The following is a 16,713-nucleotide window of genomic DNA, read 5'->3' on the forward strand; positions in this document are numbered from 1 at the left end:
TGTTGTTTCCTCCACACTCTTGCCAACTTCTTGGTTTTTGACCCTCTGATGGTGAAAATATCTCATTGTCATTTGTGTTCTTCCATAGCCATAAACCTGATGATCTCACTGCTTTTTCAAGTCTCCTTTTGTGTCTTTTGGGAAAATTATAGAGCTGTTTTCGTCGTGAAATCAGCTCCTTTTGGTTTCAGCCTTTTTGAGGTCTCTTAACATCTTCTCTCTCTCGTGTGGGTGCAGTGGGAGAGCCGATCAACCAGGAGGCCTGGAAGTGGCTGCACAGGGTGGTGGGGGACAGCCGGTGCACGCTGGTGGACACCTGGTGGCAGACAGGTGAGCATGTCCCCGGGGGGAGGGGCAGGGAGCGCGGAGCGTCAGCTCAACGGGCGCCTGGCGTGTGGGGAGAGGAAGCTCGGGGCAGCAGCTGCCGCTCTGCAGCTGTGAGACATGGGTTCGAAGGCTTCCCTGAGCCTCTGTTTCCTCATCTGTAAGGTGGGGCCCGGGAGGGGGCGGAGGGGCGACACAGGGCCCCGCGAAGGTTCCCTTCCTTGGCGGCCCACCTCCTGAACCCGGTGCGGCCCAGTGATGGGTCCTGCTGTTTAAGCGATCTTGAGTCTAGATTTGGATCTAGAGGGAAAGGAGTTTTTTCTGCACCACTGTGTTTTGATTTGCCCCCCTCCTCTGGGGTGTCTGACTTATCAGGATTTGGGGGGCAAGAGACCACCACTGACGTAATAAACGTGGCTGAGGTCTCGTCCTTCAAGAAGCCAGAAAGTGAGACGTTCCCAGTGGCGCGGGCCTCATGGTTCAGGAAGGCCCCAGATGTTCCCTACAGCAGAGTCTTGGGGGGGCCCTTCCCATGCGGGCTGATGGAGGCCGGAGCCAGAGGAATGCCTGGGGGCAGGACCCATGGGCGTTCTTTCCCTCCGCCCTCCTTTCCGCCATCCCTGTGTCCCCACAGCACGGGATGGGGGCCGTGGCTCCTGGAGCTGAACCTGGCCCCCGGCCCGCTCTCATTTCCACAGTGGAGGGGACCGGCACCCAAGCCTGGTTTCTCTTCAGAGGTCCTTTTGTCACTGGGGGCTGTTTCCTTGCCCCGGACGGCAGGTCTACCCCCTCCCACTCTGGAGAGCAGCCGTGTGTGTGGACCCTGTGTCCATATGGTCTGGATACACGTGTCAGTAGCCCCAGGCCCACTGGTGTTTCTTCCTGTACCCCCCGCAGAAACGGGGGGCATCTGCATCTCGCCACGGCCCTCGGAGGAGGGGGCAGAAATCCTGCCGTGCATGGCGATGAGGCCCTTGTTTGGCATCGTCCCTGTTCTCATGGACGAGAAGGTGAGTCTCCCCGTCCACGTGCCCCGCCCCCCTGGCCTCGGCTGCCCTCGCCCGTTGCGCGGCACCCACCGCAGGGTCTCCTCTCAGAGGAGAAAGCTCCGGGCAGCTCCCTCTGGGGCACTTGTCCTGTTCCTGCGTCGGGCCTGGCAGTTCGGAGAACGCGAGATGGTCACTCCTTCTGTCTCCCCATCTCCCGGGTCTGCAGGGAAATGTCCTGAAGGGTGGAGATGTGTCCGGGGCTCTGTGCCTGTCCCAGGCCTGGCCAGGCATGGCCCGGACCATCTTCGGAGATCACCAGCGATTCATGGACGCCTACTTCGAGGCCTACCCGGGTGAGCCTTTCCTGCCACCGCTGGACTCGGTCTCAGAACCGTTTCCGAGGGGCCGGGGGTTGCGTGAACGCTCCCTCCCTTCCTTACCTCTGAGCCAGGAGTGGTCCAGCTCAGGGTTCTCCCAGGGGCTCAGGCCATGGGCTCCCAGGAGAGGAGCAGGACGCCACCTTGGCGACAATCGCGGTGGCTCCAGGCCTCCCCCCGGTCTCCGTGTCGTTGTCTTCCCGGCTTGTGTCGTGTCGTTGGGTGGGAGTTCACGTACACGTGTGCCCCTGGGAACCGATGCTCTGCATTCGCAAGCATGTCAGCGACACTCACCCTTGGGGAAGCTCGAGTGGGCTCCTCGTATCTTCTGCTTCCAGACGTTCGCAGCCTCCTGCTGTCTGGCAGCCCCTCTGCCCTTTACTGGCACCAGCTTAGCAGCACTGGAGAGGTGTCTTCATTGGGGGGGGGGGGTTGCGTCAGCAGGGGGTCTTCGGCGCTTCCTCCTGTCCAGGGGGTGTCCCTCATGGAAGGACGGGAGCCCCGCTGGGTCCCAGTTCAGAGCTGGTGCTGAATCCCCCCTCTGTGGTGCAGGCTACTACTTCACAGGAGACGGGGCTTACCGAACTGAGGACGGCTACTACCAGATCACGGGGCGGATGGACGATGTCATCAACATCAGCGGCCACCGGCTGGGGACGGCGGAGATTGAGGACGCCATGGTGAGCCCAGCCGGCCTCCGTGCCCTGCACCGCCACCGGCTGCCGCTGCCTGGGGTCTGGGGTGGTCGTCATTGGCTGAGTCGCTGCCTCACCTCTGCGTTCTCTGTCGTGCCCAGGCTGACCACCCTGCAGTGCCCGAGACCGCCGTCATCGGCTACCCCCACGACATCAAGGGAGAAGGTGCGTGTCCCCCGAGGACCCTCCTGGCCCTGGGGCCAGGGCTCCTGTAGGAGAAGCAGACTTGGTGGGCGGGGGCCAGGGCTTTCTTGTGGGTCAGGCTGCTGGTTCACGTCTCTCTCAAGCAGAGATTTTGGGTGAGGAGGCTGAACAGACACAAGTGTTAGAAAAAAGTCAGGACTCTGAAATGTCCTGGTTCTGCCGTCCTTTAAGGACACTCACCCACAAGCAGTTGTGACCTGTTTGGCCCAGCTGAGCTTGGGGAGCTTCCTCCCCGTCCACAGGGCCCTGGCGGCCCTGTCAGGGACAGTGTGTGCAAATGCCCTGTGCTGCCCACACGTCCCTCACACGTGCTCCGTCACAGCGCCCCGTGCCTTGCAGCGGCTCCTTGACTGGCCTGAGGCTCTTTGGAGGAGTCTGACCTGTGGTTCCCCCTGCACAGCGATGGGCCAGGGGAGCACAGAGCCAGTGATTGGACTGGTCCTTACTGGGGACACACTTTGTTCCAAAGTCCGCCAGTTTCTAAGCGGTGGGTCTGGGAAGGGGCAGGGTCACCCGAGTGTTGTAATGCCAGGCACGTAGCAGTCACACTGGCCTGGCCTGGCCTGGCGTGACCCAGACACTCTCTGACCTTATGCTGCACTGCTGGGCAGACTGACTTCTACTGCCCGGCTGAATGGCCTGGGCACTCTCCCTCCTGCTGTCAGGATGCACGATGACCCAGTGTCACCTGCCTCCCAGCCACGCCTGTGTGCTCTTCTTCTGTTACTTACTGTCTCTAAGCCAACCTGTTGGAAAATTGAACACTTATTTAAGTGCTTTAAAAAAGCGTTTTCAGTTGCCACAGAAGGATGTGCCCGTGAGGATGTCGCCCATGATAACAGGGGCTGGGATGTGGGGGGCTGTTGGGGGTCGAGGGTATGAGACAGGACGGGTCCTCGAGTGTGCGTCTCAGGGGTCTCGGGCCACATCACGCTCCCGCCAGCAGCCCTTTCCTGCATCCTAAGCCACTCTGGCGTTGCCTACCAGGCTTTGGGGGAGAATTCGTGTATCGGGTATGAGGATGTGCATTTTCCTGATTTCTAACAAATTTGAGCATTTGTCCACTTGTAAAACATGAACAACAGCAAAAGCTGTGGGTGTGTATTTGTCCCCACTGTCTCTGTTTGCACTCGATCTGACGGAGGGGAGCCCCCAGGTCTCGTGTGATTAGGACGCAGACCTGGAGAGCGACCTAAGTCCCTTCCCCGGGGGCTCATGTGCTGGAGGGGCTGGGGGAGAGGGGAGAGGCAGACGGACAGGACCAGTGGGGGTTAGGTGGTGCGCAGGGAGTGTAGCTCAGGATGGGGTGGGCTCGGTGCAGGGACGGACAGGTCAGTGAGCAAGAAGGAGGCTGTGGAGAGACCTTTGGCTTGGAGGCAGGACAGTGTGGGTCAGCGGGGAAAGGACAGACCGTCCCAAGTGGCGCTGGGACAGCGATTGCTCACTTGGAGAGAAATGGAGTTGGAGTTGGGTCCGTGTGCGAGATCATCCCCGGTGGGTTAAGGAGAAACGTGCTGGACGCCCGTGGGAGCCACTCTGATCCTCGCTGAAGTATTGAAAACAAAACCTGGTGTTTGTGCTAAAATACTGGCTGACCAGCACAGCCCAACAGAACTTCCTGCCTCGACGGAGCCATTCTTCGTCTGTGCTGTCCACATGGTGGGCCCCGGCTACATGTGGCTCACGTGACTGGGGAGCCGCATTTTACATTTAACTTACCTTTAAATAGCCACGTGGCTGGTGTCCACAGGCTGGACACGTGCCCAGAGACTAGTGCCTGGGCGGTGTTTCCACACCTGTCGCACGGGGTGGAGAGTGAGTCTCCTACAGCCCACGTCACGGCTGTGTCACGGGTGTGCGGACAGAGGTGAGTCACGGCTCCAGGGTCTCTCCACACGTGCCCGCCACCCGGGGCGCCAGAGGAGCCAGTGGAGTCACTTCCACCTTGAATGAAACTGGAAATGCACCTTCGGGGCTGCAGCTAAAGAGACCAGCTGCCACAGGGTCACCGGCCTATGATTTAAAGCCCCTTTGGATATATGGCGATTTGTGTGAAACATGCTGCCCCGGGAGGTGGGTCGTGGTCTGATGTGCCTGATCCTCTGCTCTCCTTCCAGCTGCGTTCGCCTTCATCGTGTTGAAAGATGACGCGGGTGACGCAGACGCGGTGGTGAAGGAGCTCCGGTCGGCGGTGGCCTCTAAGATCGCCAAGTACGCGGTGCCCGACCAGGTCCTGGTGAGTGGACACACCTCCGGGGCCATAGCACTGCTCCTCCTCGCTTCCCACCATTGACAGGAGACAGTGGCAGGAGGTGGGCAAGGGCAGTGGTTTGCTGCGTCCTCGGACGGAGGGAGACACAGCCACCTGCGCAGGGGCCGGGCTGGGCCGTGGAGCATCGTGGATTGTAAACAGAGGCCTGGAGTGGGACCAGAGGTTCCCGGGCCGGTGAGGAAACACCACCAGACCCTGCCTGAGAGCCTGTGTTGGGGCCAGTTTCAAAGAGGAGCTGGGCCACCTTCTCAGCCCTGCTGGCTTTTCACTCCTTCCTTGGCTGGGAGCTGGGCCTCGGTGGCAGGAGGGCCCAGCTTCACTCGGTGCCGTACAAGGTCAGACTGTCGGCCCGGTGACCAGAGCTTCACCTGAACTCCCCGTAGGTTAACTGGACTCTTTCAAAAGAGAGGCCACTGTTACAGGCCCCAAACGCAGCCCTTAACATATCGCCTTGACGCTGGATGCCTGTAGTTGGAAAATGGCAAAGGCTAAGTTTCAAACACTAAGCAAGACATTTTCCTCTTAAGCACCCCTTGCTTCTTATGTTAGAAAAAGCCAACTATGGCCCCGGCGGGGGGAGGAGACAAGGCGCCCCGAGAATGCCTGGGAGCCTCCCGGTGTAGCGGGCAGGAGAAACGCGTGTCGGCAGTGAGGTCCACCTGGGTAGGGGAGAGCCCCCTGGTGGAGGCTCAGCTAAACCCCTGACCACGGCTGATTTCAGCTTTAGGTCCAGATGGAGGAAGGTAAAACCAGAGGCCACCGCCCCGCTGTTCTCTGGGGTGGGCTGCACATCAGCCATTCCTGTCGGGTCCCCGGGGAGGGGCGTCCTCCCTTGAGCAGTACCCTCCTCATCTCAACGCCATCGGACACGGGCTGGGAGTCTGGGCACCACCCAAAGTCTAATGCTACGCCTTCCCTGCCAGGTAGTGAAACGTCTTCCAAAAACTCGGTCTGGAAAAGTCATGCGGAGGCTCCTGAGGAAGATCGTCACAGGCAGAGCTCAGGACCTGGGGGACACCACCACACTGGAGGACCCCACTGTCATCACGGAGATACTGAGCGCCTACCAGGAGTACAAAGACAAGCGGGGGGCCGCCCAGTGACGATGGCTCTGCCGAGACCCCGAGCCAGGCCCCGAAATTACGCTCCTAGAACACAGCTCCCGAGTCGGCTTGTTCCTAGACGCCCCAGCGGAACCCACACTGCCCTCCACACGAAGCCCCAAGTCCCTGCCTTCCCTCTACGTGGGGACCCATGACAGGTCCTCACACAGGGTGAGCTTTCTCCCACTTGCCCTGAATTTGGTTTCCCGGTGAAAAGTCCGTCACCTCCATTCCCATGTCTTCCCGACAGCACAGGAAGGTGGAGCCCCTGTGCCTGCTCAGGCGACTGGAAACTACAAGCAGTCATGTTTTCTCCAGGTGTTTCTAGAAACGAAAGGTGGAAATTTTATTTTTATACTTTTATATTTCAAAAGAAAAATGGTGCAAACACATATATGCAATGTGTGGTTTACTTGTACACACTCTTCTTAACAGTTACGAAAAGCTCCTTCTTTGCCTCTGCTCATGGGGAAATGTGGAGGGTTGGAGGGTGCACTTTTGGGTACCGTTTGGCCTACTTGAAATCCGAATTGGAAATGTTTGTGCCTCCGTCTGAACACAGCCATCTTGAAATCTCTCAAGCCCACAGCATCTGTTTTTGGTGTATGTTTCCACTTCTCTTGGTTTGTGTGTGATGAAATCTAACCGCTAAAAGCACCTGTGGGGATGGGCGCGCTTTTCAGCTCTGAAGGGCTCCGGTCACATGTGGTTCTGCAGCTTGCGGTCTGGAAACATTCCCCTCCCCCCGGCCTTGGACACTCAGCAGCCAGTTGGCGTGCTCCATGCCTAGGGCTGTTCAGGGAAGCCAGGGACTCAGTAATGCAGCCGGAACTGGGTCCCTGAAAACTGCCCTACCTCCCTACTCTGAGCCAGGTCTCTCCCTTTTCCAACGTGCCTTGGGTCCTCTGGACTTAGCAAGACAACGTCGACCATTAGGTTGCAAAGTGCCTATTGATAGCCAAGCATGAGAGGGCCCACTTGTGGAGTGCTGGGAGGGTGGCCTGCTGAGCTGGGTCCTGGAGGACAGGAGGGCTGCTCCAACCTGCACCCCACAGAGGGCGGTACCCTGCAGCTGTGCACGTGTTCGCGGGGACCTGGAGTGCTCAACACCCGCCGTAAGTGGCTGTGCTGGCCTCTCGGTGACAAGGTGAGGACGGGTGGCCTTGGCTGTAGCACACAGATTGGCAGCTCTCACCACCTGTACCGGTAGCAGTTTGCTGGACTTGGCGGATTATGGTTAGGGTGCTACTTATGAAATGACAGCTATAAACTGGGACAGCGACCAGGGCCTCAAAATGATGTGCAGGGCCGTTCAAATAAAGCTTTATTTTGTTCATTCTCTTCTTTTTTGTGGTGATGCTTTTTGATCAAATAACGCTATTCTTTGTTGTTGAATATAATCCTTGGAACAAAACTGGAAGAGACCTATTCACTCAACAGAGAACACTTAAAAAATTCACTGTCTTATGGGGAGGAAATACACAATAAGCGCTCACTTATCTTAGACTGTTATTTGGTAAACTTACCTGTCTCTAGACCACTGTGCTGGCCAATCACTAATCACAGGTGGCTAGTTAGATATAAGCAAAAAAAACAATAAAATAAAATACTTAGTCCCTTGGTGGCAGTGGCCATAGTTAACTACTCAGGTGCCACGTGGCCAGGAGCTACCAGGCTGGACGACACGAGACCCCCTCGTCACATGGAGCCCTGGCCGTGGGTGCTGGTCTAGAGCACAGAGAACAAGGATGCAAAACCACACCCAGGAAGCACCGCCCGTGCAGACCCCACAGGTGAGCAGCTCAGCCTGCCTGCGACCCACCCCCTGCCCAGGGTTTCTGTGTCCTTCAGTGGATGAGATGCAGGCTTTAGAGAAGAACGCATTGAACTGGTGCCCTGAGAGATGGGACAGGAAATGCTCCTCCAGAGCAGGAGCTGGGCTGTCCCAGGGACAGCGTCCATCCCGAGCCCCAGGTGTGGGGAGGGAGGCTGTGGAGGATGCTGAATTTACAAAGGCGGCTCACCGGGGAACAACCCAGATCTGCACCTCTGGATGCCTGGGAAGTCACAGCAGGACTTCCCTCTTATCAGGATAGTCTGGCCCAGGGCAGGGCAGCAGGAGAGGGTTACAGAAGCTTTTAACAAGTCCAGTTGCCCAGCGCCCCCTTCTGGTGAAGCCACCCTGATCTCGTCTCCTGGCTGCTGGGGGCTTGTGAAGGTCATTCCCAGCATGACAGTCCCTGGCCACGTGATGCATCAGGCCACTGAGAGAGGACAGGATGCGGAGGTGAGCCTCGAGCAGGGCCTGCCTGGGGCCCAGCCGGGGGATGCGCAGGGACATTTGAGCTTCTCTTGCCCACCCCGGCCCCAGGCTTCACCTCCTGCTTTGGATCTTCTGTCAAGGCTGAAACGTCCTAACAAAGACCCAGCTCGGAGTGGCCAAGAAGCAGAATGCAGAGCAGAGACGGATGTCGGATGGTGTGGAAGCAGCGCAGGGACCAGGCGGAACTCAGAGACCGTCGTGATGTGACTGCACATTTATCTAAGGGTAAATCTCGAGGTGATTCAGGCACATGCCGGTCCCGGCTCACCCACGGCGGCTGAGCCTGTAGTGCAGGAAAGGTAGTGTGAATTCTCACCCCACTGCCTCGGCCTGACTCGAGTGAAATTAACTCGAGTCCTCGCAGACTGACCTGCCCCCACCTCCAGCCCTCACGATACCCAATGTCGGAACAGAAATGCTTCTGCTGCTGAGCACAGTGGGCAAGGAGGCCCTGCCAGGTGCTCCACTCCTCAGCCCGCTTCATCCTCACGGCGCCTCCTGAGCAGACACTTGTCCTCACTTGGTAGAGGAGGCGGGAAGGTGGCAGAGCTGGGTTTGGATGGAGCTGACTCCATCTTTGACCCCCGTGCTCAGATCCCCTCCTGGGAGAGCTTAGGGGAACATCTACATTTAATTTGTATTTTATAATTTTTAAGGCATCTTACTGTTGGCCTCTGTGTTGGTATCTGGGCCGGGGACAGCAGCACCCAGGTGCAGGCCCAGAGAAAGCCTTCCCAGAGGCAGTGACTCCGCGGGGTAGGAGGCAGGGTGGTGACCTCCACTCTGAGTTAGAGGCTTTTCCTTCATCATTGGGAATTTCTGCTGCGTAACAGGGTGAAACCAAGCAAACAGATCCTTTCTGGTCTGTGAAAACCATTTGTCTTTGGTTCCACAGTCTTATTTTTCACTGACTTGTTTTTATTCATCCTGCCTGGGCTCCATAGGGCTTCTTGGGTCTGTGGCTTGATGTCCACCTGAATCAATTTTGGAAATATCTCCATCATTCATTATATCTTTAAATAAGGTTTTTGTCATTCTCGCTTCTTTTCTGAGGACGCAGACATCCCATATGTTGGAACTTCTCATGTTCTAGTCTCTCTGCCTGCCTTGGACTCGACTGCCCTGAAAGCAGAGCCTGAGATAAAGGCTTGTATGCAGCCCTCCCTGTTCTTACTTAGGAATGTGATTCCAGGAACAAGTGTGAGGGATGGGGGTGACACAGGGAAGGAGGGTAACTAACACCATGGCAACCGTTGCTGACCTCGCAGGACTCACGAGGAATCCTATACATGTGTCTCGGAACTGGCTGGCCTCTCAACTTCCTCCTCTGGACCTGCAAACGCACTCGGGGGAAAAAGTGGCTCCCGACCCTGGGCTCATCTTCCTGGGCCTCTCTCTACCCTTTCTGTTACCTGATCACCATGCTGGGCTTGCCAGTGTCTTCACGCTGATGTTTCAAATGTTTCGTTCATCATCGCCCTCACTGCCAGTTGTCTCAGTTATCTAATCTGCCATCACACGAACAGAAAGTCATGCATAATGTTCTTTAAATGTGAAAGGTTCTGAATTCCAACATCCACTTCACCCAAGCATTTCCCATAAGTTACTGAGGCCCTTTACATACTACTTTGTACTTGTTTGTTCCCTCCCAATATAATGCAAGTATCTCCCCATCTTATTCCTTACATTGATTGCATATGGCAAACCACTGAATATGAGCATTTATTTAACCATTATTAATGGACACCTGAGGTGATTCCAATTTGTCTACATCACAAACAAGACTGAAATGGGCATCCACGCCCATCTTTGCACCATGGGATCAAAAGGAATGCTCGACCCCTGCAACGGCGTGAATGTTTGCCCCCCTCCCCTCCCATTCACATGTTGAAATCCTATCTTCCAAGGTGATGGTGTCAGGATGCGGTGTCTTTGGGAGGTTGGGGTCTGGGAATCTGGACTTTTAACAATTCCCAGGTGTTTTGCACAGTTGGCCAGGCCCTGGTCCAGTTTCGGGGATCACTGATCAAGCCCAACACTAAATGCATTTCCTTCTATTTCAATTTACGAAAGTGATCTGGACAAAGACAGCTTTCAAACTAGGCAACAGCTTTCTTTCAGACATTTTTGGGGATGAAATATAACAAACATACATAGAAAGGTATACAAAACATAAATGTACAGCTTAACAAATTGACATAAACAAACACCCAGGTAACTCCCGTCAAGGTCATGAGAGGAAACACTGCCTGCGTGTGGGAAGCCACCCAGCCCGTTCCTCATCATAATCTGTGTTCCCACTGACAAGTCACAGCCCCTCCGGTCCCAAGTCCTCAGGGTCATGCCTGAGTCCCCCCCAGCCCCTCGTGGCGCAGAGCTGCCTCTCACATGTTTTCCGCAGGCAGTCTCTGAGGCTCCCAAAGCGAAGTGGTGGTGGGGTGATTCTCTTGGTCTCCAATCTTAGGGATACTGGACTCAGACCCCTGTCCCCCCCAAACTGGAATGTTGTATATATGTCTTTATTTCTTATTTCTTCTCTAAGCAGTGATGCTCGACTTCGGCTTTTAAAAGTGTCTGCGGAGGGACTTCCCTGGTAGTAAAGAATCCGCCTTCTTATGCAGGGGAAGAGGGTTCAATCCCTGGTCGGGGAACTAAGATCCCACATGCCGCGGGGCAACTAAGCCGGCGCGCCTCAACTAGAGAGCCCATGCGCCTCAACTAGAAAGCCCGCGTGCTCTGGAGCCCGTGCACCACAACTAGAGAGAAGCCCGTGCGCCACAACAAAGAGAGCCCGTGCGCCTCAGTGAAAGATCCCACATGCCGCAATGAAGATCCTGCGTGCTGCAACTAAGACCCAACACAGCCAAAAAAAAAAAAAAAAAAAAAAAAAAGTGTCTGGGGACCCTTTAAAACTACCCATGCCCAAGCCACAACCCAGACCGATTACATTGGAATTTCTGGGATGGGACTGAGGCATCAGGATATTTCAAAGCTTCCTGGATGATTCTAATATGCAGCTAAAGTTGAGAACCCCTGTCTTAAAGAGGGACAGCATCCTGGGGCAACACGAATCAGTGACCAGCTGGGGCACTTGCCACTGCTGTCTGGCAAACGTGTTTATTTTCACCCTCATGTCATGCCTTTCAGTCCAGTTGCCGACACTGTGAAGGCCTCAAGACTCTGATTATGGCATCTAACCCCTGGGACGGTCCTCCTGGCACAGGTGACTTAAAAACAAGTGACTGGGAAGCAGCACCGCTGGAACAGGCTCAGGGTGAGGGGGAGTGGGTTCTGGTTGGTCTAACCCATGGGACACTTGGTAAGGCCTGGAGACGTTACTGATTTTCACGACTAGGTGGGATGCTGCTGGCATCTAGTGGGTGGAGGCCAGGGACGCTGCTAAACATCCTACAGTGCACAGGCCAGCTCCTCCCTCTCCCTTCCCTCCAAGGAATTATCTGGCCCAAACTGTCAACACCACTGAGGTTCAGGGACCTGATCTAACCAATCATAGTGGTCCCCTCCCCCTGCCAGGAACGGGGTGGCAGCTATGCTGGAGGGTGGGTGGGGGGACCGAGAAGGAAAGAAACCACAGCTAGCAAAGTGGGCCTGACCATGACACCCAAACAGAAAAACAGGACTAAACCATGCCGTGCAACACACGTGACTCAGCTCATGCAGAGTACGTGCTCCAAGACAAAACCACTGACCCCTCCAGCGGCTCTCCTGATTATAAATTCTGACCCATCCTTGCCAAGACCATCTATGGCCAACTACAGCCCCACACCCCTCGAGGACCCTTCCATAACACCCCTGTTTTGAGGAGACTCACGTGTCCTCTGGTGCATTCCTTTGCTGCAGCAAGTTGAATAAACCTAACCTTTTATTATTTTCTTGTACAGCCATGTTCCTGGCTGTTTTCAGTTGGCATGGAAAACAAATAGCTCCAGTGAAAGTGCCTTAGACACAAGGAAGATGTCCTGCTTGTGAAATTAGGGGAAGGATTTTCAGCAAATGAAGTGGGTCCTGAATGATAAAACCGGTTTGACCAAGTGGAGGTGAAGGAAAGCATTATCACAGAGAGAAGGAACAATAAGGACCAAGGCAGGGAGGCACAGAATTAGAAATAGCAAGCAATCCTGAGTGTGTGAAACACAGGATTCAGGGCAAGGATACTCCAGACAGGTAGGAAGGGGCCGATCATGCAGCGCTGTTAAAACCATCCCTGGCAGAGCAGCTGTACTGGCTGCATCCCGCAGGGAATGAAGTAAGATGTTGCCAAGGCCTGAACTATAATCTGGGACCCTGCCGACCTGGATTCACACAAGGACTCTTCATTCCCCTACGCTGGGTCTTCCGAGCTTTTCTTGGGGACAGTTGGGTGGGAGTCCGGTGCCCTTGAGCACCCAGAAAGGCCGTGGCACACTGGCCTGGGGACCGCCTTGCCTAGTAGGAAGGAAATCGATTCTCAGGGTTTCATTTTGAGTGGGCTTTTCTGGAGACGCTGCACAGTAACAGGAGCCGGTTTCCTCTGCCGGGAAAGCCTCCTCCCAGTGTCTTCCCCAATTCCATCCAACTTCAGCTCCGTCATCTGCCGGACGCCCTCACGAGCCCGTTGGTCTCCTTCGGCAAAATTCCTCATTAAAACCCCAAAGTGTCTCACGACGACCGGCTAGAGTCGGCTCTTCCGGGAGGAGATCGCCTGGGTCCGTCGGCGGGCCCGGCCCTCGGCTTGTCCGCCGCTCCTGGCGACAGCTCTGTCCACACGCTTACAAACCGCCCAACGTCGCTGTGACCGACACAACGGCGAACACGGCCGGCTGCCCTTTTCCGGCGCGTTTTCCCCTTAACCCCATCGGTTAGGAAACGGCCACGGGATTCTTGGTGGGCCCCGCCTCGAGGTCAGACCGGACGTGAAAGGCTGGGACGGCTGGCGAGGACGCGGCGATGCAGACCCCAGAAGCCGCCGCCGGGATGGCGCGCTAGCTCGGACTCGCAGAGAAGCGCCTTGCAGCAACGCCCGCCCCAGCGGCCGGAAGGGGCGGGGCCTAAGTCACTTCCGCGCGCTGCCGAGGAGGGAGGCGGGGCCTGTTCGTCACTTCCGCGCTCCTGGCCGGAGGCAGGGGGGACGCGACCCAGGCAGCAAGGCGCGCGGGCGCCATGAGCGAGGCGGATGGGGTGCGGCAGCGCCGGGCCGTGCGGCCGCAGGTCGTCACGGACGATGCCCGGGTCCCGGAGGCCAAGGGCGGCAGGTAGGCCCGGCCCGGAGCGGGACCGTGACCCCGAGGCGGTGACAGCGGCGAGCGCCTCGTTTAGTCCCCGGGGGCCTGGCTTCACGGGAGGAAGCGGGCTCTCGCCGCGCGGTGCACCTGCGGCCCTTCGGTCATTGCCCGGCTCCCGGGCCCCCCTTCCCCCGGCCCGGCCGCACTTTCCCGTGGGGACTTCTGCGGAGCAGCCCGGGGCGCGCGGAGAGGGCCTCCGCACCTGCCCTTCTTTCCGCGCCTTCAGGAAGAACGGGGAGCAGAAGGGACGTTGTTGGGCAGTTTTTGTGAGGGTCCAGCCTTGCACATTTTCCTGGTAGGGACGGAGATGCATAGGGTACTGTCGTTGTTGGTGCCTAATAAAGGAAATCTCAGGTCTTTGGTCTCGCTTCTTTTACCACCCTTCCGGAATTTAAATATGCTTTGCTTTGTTAGCTAAAAACTGAAGCATAAGCGTTTAAAATTCTTAAAATCCTCCTCTTAACTTTATGCCCTGAGTGTCCTAACTTTGGATTTTTAGGAAGAACCAAGAGGCCCCACACAGACCAAGCTCAAAGTGTGGAACTGATTGACTTATATGTTGATAGAAATATTGGGACTATTTCTTGGAGTGCCAGCGGGTGTGGTACATACTGAATGCGGGACAGCTTTTGCCGAGAGAGACCGAATTTATTCCCTGATGATAATGAGAGGAACACATCTGAAGGAGAGACATAGCAGAGAGGAGCGTTTGGGCTCTAGAAAGGAGATTCATGGAGAGTTTTCAATAATATGAGTCTCGGGATCAGTGGAAAGGTCAGATATATGTTCCGTATATAGCCCTCACTGTAGGGCGATCAGCTTTCCTGGTTTGCCCTGGACTTTAGGACGTGGGACTCTAAGTGCTGACCCAGGGCAAACCAGGACAGGTTGGACGCCTTTTTGACTGTGGGTGTTGTGAAATCATCTGGTGATTACTTAGGAGCCTTTAGAGTAGACATGATCCGACTGGCAGTGCTGTGGTCCAGAAACTGTGCCAACACCGAGTCTCTACACACTCATGCCCAGGAGACCAGGAAGCAGCCAGCCCGGGTCTGTCTGGAGGTGCAGGGCATAGAGTGCCCAAGGGCACTCGTTCCATGGGCCCAACTCTCAGCTGGGCTCCCCCAGGCACTTCAGGCCCCAGGGCAGAGTTAATTCAATTGTTTTTCAGTTTCTCTGGGGGTTTCTTCCTTAATGGTAGGGTTAATCGAATGTTCCAAAGTCCTCACCTGTTGCTGGTCTTTCCCTGGGTGCCTTTTGCACTGTGTTGATTTAAGACATTTTCTTGGCTTTCCTGTGTTTCCCTCTTTCTCTTCTTTGCTCTTCTTCTGTATCTTTGTAACAGTCTCTTTCCTGTCACCCACCTTCTTTCCTATGTGTATATTGTAATTCTTTAGTTTTTTCTTATTTTTATCATGCAGTTCTTCTCTATTTTTCACTTCTTTGTGGTGGTTTCTAGTAGTTCATCTGATTGTCATCTTGAATTACCTTAAAAGTTGAGGGTTCACCCTAAGACGCGAAAACGTTGTGTATAATGGGTGAAGTAAAGGAATCTGAAGGAAGTAGAAACGTGATGATGATAGAGTAAACTTCAGACGTGCTGAACAGAGTAAAGGAAGCCTTGAAGGACATACTGTTCAGTTAACAGAAGCAGGACAATAGATTTCGGTGGACAGGACATTGAATGATACCTTGCTCAGTCTCCTGACTCTTGGCATGAAAGGTGGCATTAGCTGTCTTTTCCTGATGAGGTCGTTGAGGTCTCTGTGAGTGACGTGGTTTATGTAAAGTTACAGAGGAATGGAGTCACAAGTGACATGAAAATGAATGAAGGACAGAATTGGCCGCTGGACAGTGAGAAGCATTGAGAAGAGTTGTGTGTGACTCTCAGGTTCCAGGTATCACCTTGGCACCTTGGGTTCCAGTCTCCCCTGGATTTGGGCCTAACAGGTTTTCCATAAAAATCACAGGTCTTTTTTGATCTCACTGAGTCTGTTGGTCAGGACTTCTTTCTGCGACTCAAGGCCCTGATGTCCTGTGTGCAGAAGTGGTTAGAGAACGCCCTCCGCCGCATTTGGCTGGTGCTGCAACAGGATTTTGTAAGTCGTGGCTGAGCCGATGGTAGTTGTCAAATCCTGTTGCGTCACTGTGATCGCTCTCTTGCCTTAGAGACTGTAGGAAATTTCAGGGTGCAGGTGTAGAGGTTGGGGCAAACAAGTTGATTTCCCAGATGGCACCTGGGAGGGAAGTTGCTGGCCTTCCGGATGTGTCAGCCCAGATTGGGAAGGAGAGTAGGATGGGCACGTGCAGCACTTTGTCGGATGAATGGAGGGTCCTTTATTTGAGTGGACGCAGGGCAGGTGTGCGGTGGGGGCAGCTGGGCAGGAGAGGCAGAACTGTGGCTGACTGTGAGTTCACAGGAGCTGGCGGTGAGATGGACCTGCCAAAGAGTTAATGAACCTTGGGCTAAAACAACCGTGTGCCCAGAGCCTGGGTGGGAAGCCCTCCGACCTCACCCCCAGGACCTGTGCACCCAGCAGTTACAGGCTCAGTGCCCAGGGGAGTGCAGCTCTCGCCTGTGCCGAGAGCTCGTTGAGTCCTGTGTGTCCTCGGCTGCATGGCTCTGCCCAGTGGTTTCTCCTGAAGTTTCTGGGCAGAGCTCATGGGTTTCGAGCCCTCCCCACCCTCTGCCCAACCTGTCGTACTGTTCCCCTGTGTGCTTGTCACTCCCTGGCGGGCCGTGTTTACACCAGGATGCACGGAGGGCGGGAACTTGATGGGGCCTGGCATGCCTGCCGTGTAGGGAGGTGGCCATTAAATGCTTGTGGGCTCCCAGGTGGTGCTGTCTGATGTGGCAGCCACTTGGCCACATGTAGCTACTTAAGTCTAAATTAATTAAAATGAACCAAAATTAAAAATTTAGTCCCTTTTTGGTGTTATGGAGCGGGTTTGAGGGATGCTGGGGCTGATGAAGGAAAGTGATGTGACTGTGGGGTGGCAGCAGCCACATGAGCTTCATGGGTGACACTGACGGGTTTGCGTGTGGGGGAATCTCACGGGGGAGGGGATGAGAGAGGCTCCCGGGTCAAGGCAGGTGGTCAGAGAGCTCCAAGGGCAGGAGTGGGGTGGGAGTGGCGAGGCTCT

General features: G+C 55.5%; 2 protein-coding genes across 4 annotated transcripts in view; both read left to right on the plus strand.

Moving 5' to 3' along the window:
- The window catches only part of ACSS1 (acyl-CoA synthetase short chain family member 1), a 41,865-nt gene extending 34,565 nt beyond the window's left edge, over window positions 1-7,300 (plus strand). For both annotated transcript variants that reach the window (XM_082360166.1, XM_082360165.1), the window contains 7 exons: window positions 238-330; window positions 1,222-1,334; window positions 1,540-1,666; window positions 2,243-2,370; window positions 2,487-2,550; window positions 4,707-4,825; window positions 5,785-7,300. In XM_082360166.1, the coding sequence (XP_082216292.1) occupies window positions 238-330; window positions 1,222-1,334; window positions 1,540-1,666; window positions 2,243-2,370; window positions 2,487-2,550; window positions 4,707-4,825; window positions 5,785-5,964 (824 nt within the window). In that variant the 3' untranslated portion in view covers window positions 5,965-7,300. The remainder of the gene's footprint in view (window positions 1-237; window positions 331-1,221; window positions 1,335-1,539; window positions 1,667-2,242; window positions 2,371-2,486; window positions 2,551-4,706; window positions 4,826-5,784) is intronic.
- A 6,079-nt stretch (window positions 7,301-13,379) lies between these two features.
- APMAP (adipocyte plasma membrane associated protein) overlaps window positions 13,380-16,713 on the plus strand; it is a 30,129-nt gene continuing 26,795 nt past the window's right edge. For both annotated transcript variants that reach the window (XM_082360167.1, XM_082360168.1), the window contains exon 1: window positions 13,380-13,539. In XM_082360167.1, the coding sequence (XP_082216293.1) occupies window positions 13,448-13,539 (92 nt within the window). In that variant the 5' untranslated portion in view covers window positions 13,380-13,447. The remainder of the gene's footprint in view (window positions 13,540-16,713) is intronic.

This window comes from Balaenoptera borealis (assembly GCF_965194805.1).
Source record: "Balaenoptera borealis genome assembly, chromosome: 16".
Taxonomy (NCBI): Eukaryota; Metazoa; Chordata; class Mammalia; order Artiodactyla; family Balaenopteridae; genus Balaenoptera; species Balaenoptera borealis.